Source organism: Pinus tabuliformis, chromosome 8 (assembly GCF_031772625.1).
Source record: "Pinus tabuliformis cultivar Carrire ecotype Pingquan chromosome 8, CPIR1, whole genome shotgun sequence".
NCBI classification, from domain to species: Eukaryota; Viridiplantae; Streptophyta; class Pinopsida; order Pinales; family Pinaceae; genus Pinus; species Pinus tabuliformis.
In genome coordinates, this window is record NC_142294.1 from 1,269,475,006 (window position 1) to 1,269,489,233 (window position 14,228).

At 35.2% G+C, this 14,228-nt stretch overlaps 1 protein-coding gene across 1 annotated transcript; it reads left to right on the forward strand.

Moving 5' to 3' along the window:
• Positions 1–2,326: 2,326 nt before the first annotated feature.
• On the forward strand, positions 2,327–6,315 carry LOC149240004 (potassium transporter 5-like). The gene is made up of 9 exons (XM_089373607.1): positions 2,327–2,581; positions 2,889–3,117; positions 3,210–3,458; positions 3,587–3,637; positions 3,756–4,016; positions 4,112–4,164; positions 4,268–4,382; positions 4,532–4,786; positions 5,175–6,315. The coding sequence occupies exons 1-9, from the start codon at positions 2,345–2,347 to the stop codon at positions 6,167–6,169; spliced, it is 2,445 nt and encodes an 814-aa protein (XP_089229733.1). The 5' UTR covers positions 2,327–2,344; the 3' UTR covers positions 6,170–6,315.
• Positions 6,316–14,228: the final 7,913 nt, after the last annotated feature.

A 14,228-nucleotide genomic window follows, 5' to 3' on the forward strand; every position in this document is an offset into this window, starting at 1 on the left:
GCTGACAGTCGCGCCAGGATGCGCAACTGGCGCATCTGTTAGGCCATTAATAGCGCCACCGTGCCAAAATACCAGATTGGTGCGGAATTTTACGGAAAGATCGCGCCAATTCACCTTCAAGGGGATCCATGGGAATCCTCATCTTCGTTTGACGATTTGCGAGAGGAGGCAGATCAGAGAAGTTGTGGATCTGTCTGAGGGAGGCAGATTGTGTTTTGGAGGTTTTGTACATGCAATTCGCCTTATGGTGACGGATTTGACTATCATGACAAGTAGTCATTAAGGGGGGTAGTTAGAAATAATTAATTCCTACTTGTCTATGGTTGTAATTCTCCATTTGAGGAGTTTGTTCCTACATAATAGGAATTTAGTTTCTCCTAGTTTAGTGTGTGGTTGAGAGAATCTCTCAACCACACTACTGTACGACTAAGATAGAATTCCTATCTTGAGACTATTGATTGTATAAATATGTGTGTAATTTCCTGATTCAAAGACAATAGAATATATTTGAGTGTGTGCTATTTTATCTTCATTAAATTTTGATATTTTTCTTCTAAAGATCACTCATTAAATTTTGATATTTTTCTTCTAAAGAAAATCATTTTATTGCATAGACCTGCCTCCTTTTTTCTAACAAATTCTAGAATGTGGCGTCCATCCACTTACATAGTCAACCAGCGTCAATAAACTCATGATTAACAACATTGCGTAATGTAATTTTAAATTAATTAATATTTCAAAAAAATTATGTAGTAGGATTATTTTTTCACTTTAAAAAAATACAATTTATCAAAACTCCTAATTTAAAAATTATCAGATTCACATTTCAAAAAAATTATATAATACTATATTTTTATAACATCTGAAAATCAAATATTATAATTTCGTTAAGCATTACAATTTTATAAAAAAAATAAAAAAATTCACCAAATCCTTATAGTAAAATTCAAAAATCACTTTACAATTTTATCAAAAATTTAGAACCAAATTTTTATAACAAAATACAAATACCTAAGAATCATAATCCATGTTCATATGAAATTTTTTCTAATTACCTAATTTATTTAAAAAAGCAAAAATGACATAACTATTATTAAGATAGATCTCAACTTTTGACTTATAATTATTATTAATAATATTTTAAACTAGTACAGCTATATAAATTAAATAGATGATAAACTCAGAAAAGCATCAATCAATAATAAACATTTTATCATACATCTCGAATTGCTAAAATTGAAAATCATAAAATTAACTAATTTATATATATATATATATATATATAATGATGAAGATTCATTTTCACTTTAGCAGGAAGATTTTTAATTTATAAATGAGCTTTGTTACAATACCATGGATCAATATTATGGATTACCAATATCATATGTTCAAAAATTCATAACCCATTTCATATAAAAAAATTTAATTAATCAATTTAATTGAAAAAAGAAATGACATAATTACTTTTAAGATAAATCTTAATTTTTGATTTGTGAATATTGCTAAAAATATTTAAAATATTCATTAGAAATTAAATCTATACCATCCATTAATAATTATTCTAACTAAATTTAAATTCTAAAAATATATTTCAAAATAAACACATAGTCTAAATAAACACATAGCCACATAAATATTGAGTAAAAATTAAATCTCTATATCAAGATAATAATTAAGTTTTAAAAACAGCATAATAATAAGATAATTAAATTAAGTTTTAAAAACATATTTCAATATAAACATATTTACTAAAAATAACAATAATATGAAATTATGATTAAAAATTTATTGTTTTATTAAATTATCTAAAGGACACTTAAATTTGATCGACTTCTAGATGGCAAATCAAAGGTTCTGATGGCTTCTGAGTTACGCTTGGGGAATATATTGGGTTTCCTTGGCGTGTGAGGGAATATACTCTGGATGGTTCTGGTGGAGTATATTGTCATTCAGAAATAGACAAGGGGGTCTGGTGACATTGACAACACACATTTTTTTATGGTTCGTCATAGTTTCATTATTACACACGTCTTTCCTGTAATTGAAGAGTTCTCTCTCGAAGTGTACTCTGCGCGTCTGTGATCTTTCCACATGTCAAGATTTGGAAAAGCCAGTGCAACCTCAGTTGGGAGATGGCCGCAGCAGCCGATTCTGTTTCAGTCGACAATTTTGACCTGGTTTTGAATCTGATTTTTTTTTCCTGCGAACGTGTTTTGAATATTCATACAATTTCCACGAAACAGGGCGACACGCCTTTTGGAATTCAAATAACTTTCCAATTACGCCCAGCAGAGGGGTTGCAAACCCTTTATAAAATGGCATATGGGCGTTGTAGGTTTGTGTTATGTTACAGCTCTGCGATATTTGGAAGTGGAAGAAAATGGAGTTGGGAGCACAGATAGCCTCGAAGGAAGCAGAGGACGTGCAGATAGAGGTGATGGTTAATGGAGTGGAGAATGAAGAGGGCGATGTTTTAAAAGGAAACAAGCTGCATGGTAACTTTCAGTGCAGCAAGTTCAAGCGGGTTGACTCCTTAGATTTGGAGTCGAGTACAGTTTCTGGAATGGCTACTCATGGCTCGGTTAGTATCAATAATAAAATCAATTCATTTATATTATACTATAATTCTTGGGGGCTTTGTTATATCTCTATGATTTCTGTATAGTCTAAAATTTATGTGTGTTGGGTTAGTCTATGATTTTTGAATATAAGTTTTTTTGAAGCCATAGTTTTAACATTTAGAATTCTCGTTATCAGGCTTCCTCAGTTTGTGAAAATTAAGAACAATGCAATTAAAGGATTCTACTTAAAATGATGTTCAATACAAAGCTTGATGATGGTGTTTAGTCAATCAGTTAATTAGAGCTATGCTTTTATTGTTTTTGCAGAATCTGGTTACAGTGGCTTCCATTCTCCAGTTGGCATTTCAGAGTATTGGAGTGGTTTATGGAGATATAGGAACTTCTCCCCTTTATGTGTTTGCTTCCACTTTTACAGATGGTATCCGTCATCCAGATGATGTTCTTGGTGCACTGTCTCTCATAATATACTCGCTCACTCTTTTGCCACTGCTCAAATACGTTTTCATTGTCCTGTGGGCTAATGATAACGGAGATGGTATGTAATACGATCCAAAATATAATATCCAACGTTAATTTTCTCTCTGTATTTTGGATATAAGCTGATTGTGAAGATTAATGTGATGGCAGGTGGGACGTTTGCACTTTATTCCTTGATATGCCGTCATGCAAAAGTGAGCGTGGTTCCCAATCAACAAGCAGAGGATAGAGAGCTTTCATCATATAAGCTTGCAGTTCCCAGCAGGGAGCTCAAAAGAGCTTTGAAGATAAAAGAAGCTTTAGAAAAAAGTAATGCAGCTAAAACAATTTTGCTCATACTGGCCCTTCTTGGTACCTCCATGGTTATTGGAGATGGTGTGCTCACTCCTTGTATCTCAGGTATTATTCCTCCACCAAATCCAATTTCTCCAATTTTTAGGCAAAATCCTTACTATAAAGACTATTATTCTACTCACTGGTTTTGGTTTTTAATGGCATTAAAAGCTAATATTATTTCCATTCAACAGTTTTATCAGCAGTTCAAGGGATACGGCAGGTTGACAAGTCAATCACCCAGGGTAAGTACTCATGAAGGTTCATGTTTTTGAAAAAAAAAATACTCATCAAGAAGCTCTTCTTTTTATGTTTAAAATGATCTTTGCAATAACTGAGTTTAATTTGCAATTGGGTTTGCAGGGTCAGTAGCTATGATATCAGTGGCGATAATAGTTATGCTCTTCTCTGTCCAGAGATTTGGAACCAGAAAAGTTGGTTACTCATTTGCTCCAGCTATTTTGATATGGTATTCCTCTATTGCCTTCATTGGCATCTACAACATTGTCAAATACGATACAACTGTCTTCCGAGCTTTCTATCCCAAATACATCTTTGAATACTTCAGAAGAGATTCACAGAGGGCTTGGATTTCACTTGGAGGAATAGTTCTCTGTGTAACAGGTATACAGCATATGCTACCACTTGTGTGAATCCTTTTTTTTTTCTAATTTACCAAAGCGAGGCTTCATTGCTTACCTTAGATGGGTGCCATGCAGGAACTGAAGCTATGTTCGCAGATCTAGGTCATTTTTCCGTTCGTTCAATTCAGGTATGGATATCGATGAAAATGTGGAATAAATTTAAATTTACATTTCAATTTTAAGATTTTTAAGATTATATATGCAAGTAGTCTGACATTCGGTCTTCGCCAGATTGCCTTTACTGGAATAGTCTATCCCGCTTTAATCTGCGCATATGTGGGCCAAGCTGCATATCTCAAGAAGTTCCCTGAAAATGTGTCAGATACATTTTACAAATCTACTCCAAGTAACTTCACTTATCCTTTAATTTGCTCTGTTTTGTTTACAGTCTAAGGGCGAGTTCCCTGTTGTTGCTCTGGATGATTTAAAATTTTTGATAGCTTTTAAGAATGAGTCCACTTTTTCTAATGACAAATGACTCAAATTTTGTAACAGGAGCTGTATATTGGCCAATGTTTGCAGTTGCAATTGTTGCTTCTATTATAGCAAGCCAAGCCATGATCTCTGCAACTTTTTCTATCATAAAGCAGTCCATGTCCCTTGGATGCTTTCCACGCGTTACGGTGGTGCACACTTCATCAAAGCATGAAGGCCAAGTGTATATTCCAGAAATCAACTACATTCTCATGTTGGCATGCGTCATTGTCACCATTTCTTTCCGAGATACTACAAAGATCGGCAATGCCTATGGTATGTATGTACTGTTGGTGTTAAATCAAAATATATAACATAACCTTGAATTTATTTCACAGAAATTGATGTCAGTGTGATTCTTGATAAGTCAGTGGATTAAATTATGGGCTGGTGATTCAAAATGGTTAAAATGAATACACTCTGGATATGTTTGGTGGATCAGAATGGTTAGGATGGAAATACAAGCAGGGAATTCATATGTAGAAATCCGTTTGTGACTTAAGATATGAGGGACAAAAATGATTTATAGTTTGAATATTTATTTATTTATGTATAAATTTATGATTTTTAAAAAATGTTATGAATCAGCTGATTTAGTTATCACATTCGAACCTTATATAAATTTATATATTAAAGCTGTGACATGTATGTAAATTGGATGCAGGCATAGCCGTGGTCGGGGTTATGATCGTAACTTCATCCTTCCTCACACTGGTAATGCTTATGATATGGCAGACTCATTTATTGCTGATCGTTATCTTCGTCACTGTATTTGGAGCCATCGAATTCACATACTTCTCGGCAGCGCTGTACAAGTTTCCCCAAGGTGGATACCTTCCAACCGCCTTTGCAGCATTATTGTTATTTGTAATGTATGTGTGGCATTATGTGCATGTAAAGAGATACGCCTATGAAGTAGAACACAAGGTGTCAACAGAACACATGTTAAGCCTGGGTTCGAGTCTGGATGTGACCACAGTTCCGGGGATTGGGCTTCTATACACAGAACTAGCACAAGGAGTTCCAGCAATATTTGAGCATTTCATGAGAAACCTCCCTGCCAGGCATTCAGTCCTTGTATTCGTCTGTGTCAAGTACATGCCTGTGAATACAATTCCAGCTGATGAACGATTTGTGTTTCGCAGAATTGGTCCAAAAGAACACAAAATCTATAGATGTGTGGCTAGGTATGGTTATCGGGATACTAGGACTGGGAATGTTGAGTTTGAGAATCAGTTACTGGAATCCTTGAGAGAATTTATACAGTTCGATTACATATGCAGAAATGATATGAATAAGCAATCTCAGCATGAAGGAAATAGTTCTATCTGTGGAGAAAGTGCAGTCAATATTGAGGCTGCTTCTGAAAATGAAGTCATGAATGCGCGCAGCGTAGTGAGCGTAAAGGAAGTGATGAATGCGTGCAGCATGGTGCGCATGGAGGAAGAGTTAGAATCCTTAGAAAATGCAAAGAAATCAGGTGTGGTATATTTGCTGGGAGATAGTGAGGTTATTGCAAACAGAGATTCATCGTGGTTCAAGAGATTTATAGTAAATTTTGCATATAACATTTTGCGGAGGAACTGCAGAAAGGGACAAGCCGCTTTGGAAATTCCACACAAAAGTCTTCTGCAAGTCGGCATGACTTATTATATCTAAACCATATTTTTGTATACTTAAATTTATTTCTTTAAGTCCCTTATAAGGTGGCAGCCCCCTATTGGCTAAATTGCCCATGATTTCGATTAAACTATGACAGTGCTAAGAGAAATAATAATTAAATAATTTTACCTTTGTATCATTCATCCGTCCTCCAAAGCTATATGGAGCGAAAACCAGCAAATTTTAAAGTATTTAGAAGTTGTTGACGAAACAATTGCAGATTTTGAATATTTGGGAATTGCACGGATACTATAGAGAATATTTGAGAATTGCACGGATATATGTATGGTCAATTTTTTTTATCATAATCATGTCTGTCTAATTCCCAAATATTGGGAATTGCACGGATATAAGTATGGTCAATATTTTTTTGACCATAATCATGTCTGTCTAATTCCCAAATATTGAAGAAATCTGTGATCGATTTATGTTTGTCCATAATCGATTTATGTTTGTCCAATTCCCGAATATTGAAAGAATCTGCAATCGACCTAAACTCAAAATAAAACTTTTCTAACAAAACAAAAACAAACAAAACACTAACAAAAGAAATAAAAACAGGAAATGGTGTAACAAAATATCTAAATTATAGCCATTACGTAAACAGGAAATGGTGTAACAAAATATCTAAATTATAGCCATTACGTATATATAAAACTTGTTCAACATTGGATATATGTACACTCTATTCATATAAAACTTGTTCAACATTGGATATATGTACACTCTATTCATATGCACCTAAATATCATCAAATCCAAATAAGTATTAAAAAAAACATAAAACTTGATCAACATTGGATATATGTACACTCTATTCATATGCACCTAAATATCATCAAATCCAAATAAGTATTAAAAAAAAACATATTCATCAAATCCAAATAAGTATTAAAAAAAAACATATGAAAATGTATGATTAAACATATCCATTATATTTAATGAATATAAAAAATTAATAATAATAATTTTTTATTAAAAAAAATACCAATTTGATATCTACTAAATTAAATTATTATTTTAAAATTTTAAGAAACCGACTATGCTTACCAAATATAAAATAATAAAAAACACTTTCAAAATAATAATAAAACACGCATCATAAAAGATAGGTGTTGCGTGATTAAATATAGATGAAATTCCATAGAGTTTACTTGTATATATAATGTGCTTGAATATAAATGAAATCCAAATGTTCAAATTTTTAGGACACAGGTTTTAAAAGAATGTATTATACTTCTTTGATAAATATATTATAATTGAACATGGATAATAGATTTTACGACGAGTATACCAGGGAAACTTGATTTTCTTAACGTTATTTCAAAACACCAGGCATTGGTTCAATAGTTGTCAGGGTGACTTAAGCGCAATAGCACGTTTTCAGGTAAAAGATAAATATGAAACACTAAGCAGTCCCTATGGTGGGAATAGGCAGCACAAAAAAGACGATGAAAATTTAATCAGTCGAATGCAGGAAGAAATAAAAGGCAGGCGAATGGTTTTTAAATTTTGATGATATAAGTGAGATTATAATTTTATTTTATTTTATTTTAAAAAAATAGCTTTATAATTGCAAATATCATAACCATACAAACACTGTAAATTAAATATATATAGATTTAACAAAATTTTTTTTATTAAAGAAAAAAAAAATTCCAATAAATTATAAGGAGATGGTAAAATTTATTGATAGAATTAAAAGAATAAAATAATAAAACTAAAATCATATTTAAATTATATATTAAAAATTATTTTAAAATTATTTAGATGTTAAAAATATTTTGAAATAAGCTCACTTCAAGAATATTGTAAAATAGAAAAGAACAATTTTTTTAGACTAAGTTATGTCTTCTGAGTATTTTGGAATCTGATATAAATTCAATGCATGTATAAATTTGGAATCTGACCTAAATTCAATGCAGATATGAATTTGGAATCTGACCTAAATTCAATGCCAATATGAAACCTAAATAAAACGAAAACAGGGGATACACCTCCATACTGTGACGATTTTTTTGGTGTACGACCCATAACCATTTACTTCCATGATGCTCGTTAAACATATTTGTTGTCGTGTCGGGCCAAATTTAATTAGCAATCTTATTTATGGGTTTATCGATCCCTCTTTTTTAGTTCCCTATCTGCATTGTGTATTATCCATAGCAGTTGTTTATAATGTGACTTTTTGGAAGCCTTTTTGGTGGGTTTTTCCGGTTAAAATCCGGCAGCGATTTATTGGAATCGCAAGTTTGATAGCTAGTTTCTGCACAATCAAAGCGTCCGAGGGGTTTTTCAGGGCGGTGAATCCAAATATGCAGTTAAAAAACCATTTTAACTGCAACAAATCAAGATTTAACCTCAATTTCTTCCGCTGAATTCCATCACCGGAATCTCCAAAAAATCGCATTATAGACAACTCCTTATCCATAGTGTATTATCCATATTATTGAGTTTTTGTTCAAATTTAAATCATTGTAACCTTTATTCAACGTGCACTGCGAGTGGCCCTGGTCACGTAGCAAATTTCAGTCGGCTTCTCTGAATTCAATTTGTTTCCCTCTTTCTCTTGCTTTGAAGAGTTGGAAATCTTCCAGATTTAGCAGTTTTGTGAGGCAAACGAGGCTAATGTGGAATTGCAAGTCAGTCATTCCACTGAGCTTTGCAATGTTGTGAGTGTGTTTTTGGGGTGTTTTTGGTGAATTTTATTTCTTTTGTTTCTTTGTAAGTCAACATGTACAAGAATGCAAGTGTACATGTATACATGTCTTAATTTTTTTATCGTCCTATGTTTTGAATGAACAATAACATGAAATCCGTTTAGGATAATAGAAATTGTATATGGGAAAATTTATTGTAGACTCAGTTTTTTTCAAAACTTCATGGTTTTGTTCAAAATCTTATATTCCTGGGTTTGAGATTTTACTTCTAGTTTAGAGAACGTCTCATATGAAGACTTTGTATGTAGAAAATCAAGGGGGATTCACAAGCTCATGCAATGTAGTAAAGCACAGGACAAGAATTTACTTCTACTTTCAACCAGTGGACGCCTATAAATTGATGAAAACAATATGAACAAGAAGAAGATGAATCAATGACAAATAACAAAAGTTGTATCTAGGGAAATCCACTACTCAAAACCCCACTATCGGTATTGCATATATCTGAAATATGAGTGAAGATATAAAACTTGTTCTCACTGGAAGATATAAAGCTTGTTCTCACTAGAACAATTCAACATAAGCATGCTCAACTCTCTAAGTTCACAAGCTAGCTCAGGCCAAATCCTTAACCTATCCAGGAACTCTCCAAGCTTCTAATTTCTTACGTAATTCCTAAGATGCATAGTCCATATTTAAAGGGAATTCATGCTTCCAAAACTTCGCAATCCAAACATAGGATCAATCTCTTTTGCTTGCATGATATTTACACTCCAGTAAATAATACCACTGATAGTACACTGTTCCTGCGCTCTGGTCTCAACTGGGTCTTTCTCTGAACTGACATGCATGAGTTTCTCATGAGGGAATCTTCAGTTAATTGCAGTAACACTAGTGGATGCATTATTGCACCAACTTTCTATTAGTCCTCTATTAGTTCCAAAAACAACTGGGTCTTTCTCTCAACTGACATGCATGAGTTTCTCATGAGGGAATCTTCAGTTAATTGGAGTAGCACTAGTGGATGCATTATTGCACCAATTGACTATTAGTCCTCTATTAGTTCCAAAAACAATTTAGAACTAATTTAACTAAACTTAACTCAGTAAACTGAGTGATCTAATTTCCAACTCAATTTAAACTCATATTGGACTCATAAAACTTAGGAAAAAAATATACATGACTACAGAAAGATTTCCAACTCAAATTTCATAAGCTAATTAAGTTAATTAAAATTAATTAACTATTTACAAGTTTCTATGATAATAGAATTCGATTTTAATTCTCAATTTAATTCAAGGACAAATTAAACTAGAATTTCTTGTTGCCATTTCTTAACATTGTATTCTATAGGCTTTTGGAACTTAATCATTTGGAAGCATTGCATTATGATTTTGAAATTATTCACAGATTTAATGGAGATAAGGAACACCTACACTCTTAAAATTACATAGTAGTTACAATAACGCCAGAATAATGATACAATGTTTTGATTATGTGGGTTTTTGGATTAAACTCTGTTATTGTTTTAATTATTGTTGTACTACTAAACAAACTCTTTATTTGGGTGTTCCTCTACCATTGTTCTCATGAACTTAAAGTCTGATCATTTCAAAGAACTACCATGTCAGGAGAGGAAGAGAGCATCATGAAATCCATGAGTGTTTTGTATGGGTATGAGTTAAACCTTGTATGTCAGATGAGGTTTTGAAACCATGGGGTATTCTCTGTTAAATTTTAACGTAAAAATTACGATTCAATATATAAAATCTTACAGTTCTAGGTGGATATCAGATAGGGTTTATTGTTTTAGCAACCTTTGTAGGGTTTAGTTTTGCTTTATATCGGACTAGGTCTAGCTTTCACTTCAGTTTCGCTTCGTAACCTTTAGGTTCTTACATATCAGACTGGGTTTAGTTTTAGCTTTGCAATGTTAGGTACATACAAGCTTGGGTTTATTTTTGGTTTTAGCTTTTCATATCAGTTTGGGTTCAGTTTTAGTTTCCACTTCACAACCTATATATGCATGCCAGAGTGACTTTAACTTTGATTTCATTGCACCCAAAGAGGACAAGTGCATTTCTACAACCTAGGTGAGGTTTATATCCTTAGTTTGGGGAGGGGGGTTATCCATAACGGATGGTAATCAATGGTGCCTAGCAACAGAATCATGGATGTTGTATATGTTGTAATATTCCTATCTGAGAAGGAAGATTATCCACGATAAGTGGAAATCAATGAGAATTCAACAACGGTCTCATTAATGTTGTATATTATGGGATATATGCAATTGGATCTGAATCATATTTAGATAGTGTTGACAGTGCTGGACCCGCCAACATGTCAGGGGATCTCGGCGGTAAGAAGTCCCAATTAGACCTCAGACCATTTGGTGTAGGACTCCCGACAGTGGGTCCTACGGTATTGCCTTGATAGCGATTTTGCATAGAGGCAAGTAAGATGTCCCTGTTGGTAGTAAGGGTGTGACAGCTGCGACGAGTTAAGGAAGACATATGAATGGTTCTAACACATGGAAAGTGGGGTGAGTGCGCCCCTTGGAAACCTATAATAGTACACGGCTTGGAAGCGAACACACGAGCAAAGCTGCATCACTAGTTGGAAAGCAAGATAGTGAGCAATCCAAAGTGATGGTTAAACCAATCAACACATTTCAGTAAGATTCATACATACTAATAAGGAGTAGTCCATACATGCATGTGTAAGCAAACATATACATATATTATTTAGAGTAAACAAGATAGCTGGAATACAATACGACATATGCATGAAACGTGTTGGATCTGTTATATTAACAAGTATAAGTTCCAGTCATACAATACATCCATGTCCACCCGCTTCCCCTGATAGCGGAATGTTACAGCCATGACCGCCTGCTCCTCCAAAGAGATACACTAGCTCTGCACAGTGGAGAAGCCAAGGCTTTTTACAATATTGTCTACATTTTCTCTAAGATACTCCTATTGGAAGCTTGGCTGACCAAAATCCTCTACAATGAGTTATGGGGGACTATTTATAGAAAAGGGTGGGGTGAACCTTAACATTCCCCTTTGTGACCATTGATCTATCCTCTTAACCCTTCATCTACTCTATGAGTGTTACATTCAACTATCGACACTTGAACTTCCACTTGACAAGACGTTACATACAATCTGCACATGTACCCATGTGAGACGAAATGGCTTGAGCAAGCCACGCAAGACATCATTGACACTCGGACTATTGTGGTGAGACCAACTCTTTGACATCCTTGTGATGGTCGATGACAGCAAACTGATTCCCAGCTTGGTCATCCATGATGGTGTTCGTGCGTTCAATGGTGACATCTTGCTGAAGTGAACTCTTGCCTCCATTGCATGTGGGTACACTGATATGGCTCCTCTGTCCAACTTGTCTAATAGCATGCATATGGTTGTCCTAGGTGCGACCGGACCAGCAACATGTTGATGCATAGTGTTTGTGCTGATCTCCAAGCATGTGTTGGTGGTCATAAGCATCAACTTGTCAAAATACATGTTCAGCTCCAGTCAAGCTTGCTTCTTGTCTTCACCTCGGTGAGTGTGCCAAATGGGTGGGATAGCATGCATGCACACAATGACATGCATGCTCCTAAATTACCTTGCATGCAATCAACAAAACTGCTCACCTTTTCCTCTCCATGCTAGCCGTTGGGATTGATCTATAACTTGTACAGGTGCGGTTTCATCTATTTTTGCATGTTGCTCCTGTTCTTGTTCTTGTTGCAACTCATTCTCTTGTATATGATGCTCCTGTTCTTCCTTGAGTTGCTTCTTCAACACATGAAACTCCTTCTCTCTTTATCTTTCTCCCTTCATGCGATGTTCATGTTGCGCCATCACCTCATAGCCTTAATCTCCAGAGCTGCTTTCATCATGAGTGGATCTGCTTTGAACTTGCAGCTTTGCTCCACCTCTATGCTGTCAACAACCTTCCTCTTGCACTTGCCGCATGCGAGTGTGATGCCTTTTGTTGTTGCTGATGGTGCTGCTCATTGTGATGTTGCTGCCATATCATCTTGATGTCCTTGTCTAAAAACAACTTGATGTCTTCATAGGTAGGCAAACTCATACACACTTGCTTGGTTGCAAATCATGAGTGTGCTCCGAATGGTGTCTTCGACTCTGCTCTCCTGGATGCCATTGTACCTGTGCTGCTGAGAGGCAGACGAACACCTATGATACCTGGAGACATAACAACACTCATGACAAGAAATCTGTTAGTTGAAAACCAAAACAAGTTGAAGGACTGACATGCAACATATCTGTGTGACTGATCGTGAAGGCTGCATAATTTTCACCTGGAGGTTGGGAGACTGACTACCAAAATTGCACAAAACAGTCGGGATTTCAGGAGGTTGACTGACTACTGGAACTGCACAATGCACAGTCCAGTCTGGCTTGCTAAGGAATGAAACTGCATAATGCACAATTTCAGTCAGTAGTGACATGCAACCAGCAGGACACTGCCTTGAGGAATTTCTCAATGCAAACCTGGAGTTTGGTGCTAGGCCAGACTTGGGTAATTTTTGGAGGGAAGGTAGAGCCTTCGCTTTCAGAAATACGCAGTTCTAGCTAGGCAAGGCACAATGCAGGCCAAGGTAGCCCAAACCAACGGATGGGTGTCTGAAAACATGAGAAGTATGAATGCACGATGAAATGAGTGAAAACAAGAGTGAATGATCATACATGCAAACAACAAGTGCAGGATTCAAGAAATGGGTAAGCATGCATATGTGTCAAACAAGTCGCCACAACGGTGATAGTTTGTGCAAAAACAGTGTCATGCATGTGATAGCAGTGAGATACAAATGAAAACTAAAGTAATGCTTCTACAAGCTAACATACATCAAAATGACAGTAAGTGCTCACTGAAATCAAGCAGACAACACTCACATGAAGCGAAACACAAAAAGTGATAGAAATGCAGCCCAAGACATGAAAAGTGGGCTTACCCCGAAACAGTTGAGTTGAATGTGCCAACGAATCCTAGATGCAATGTGGGATGTGAGAGCTACAAGGTTGATGTGAGGAATGAGATCTGCAGTGTCCATTTGATGAGTTTTGATAAAATCAAGTTTGTGACACGCATGCCACAAACATAGGAAAAGCGGCACTTGACGGGAGGCTTTTGAAATGATCTTTGCATGTAACCTACAACTACTAAAAATAGATCCCTGAATCAAGGAATGCCTTTGCATGTTGCCCTGGGAGAAGCAGTTCATGCATGTAAATTAGTTTTGCTCGGTCCCGGAGGGATTCGGTCAACTTGAAAGCACATGCATTGGTGTGCGAGCCTGGGATGAAAATTTGTGCAGTTTCTGGGCTGAGCAGAGATGGTTGTCCCAGAGGGATTGCACTA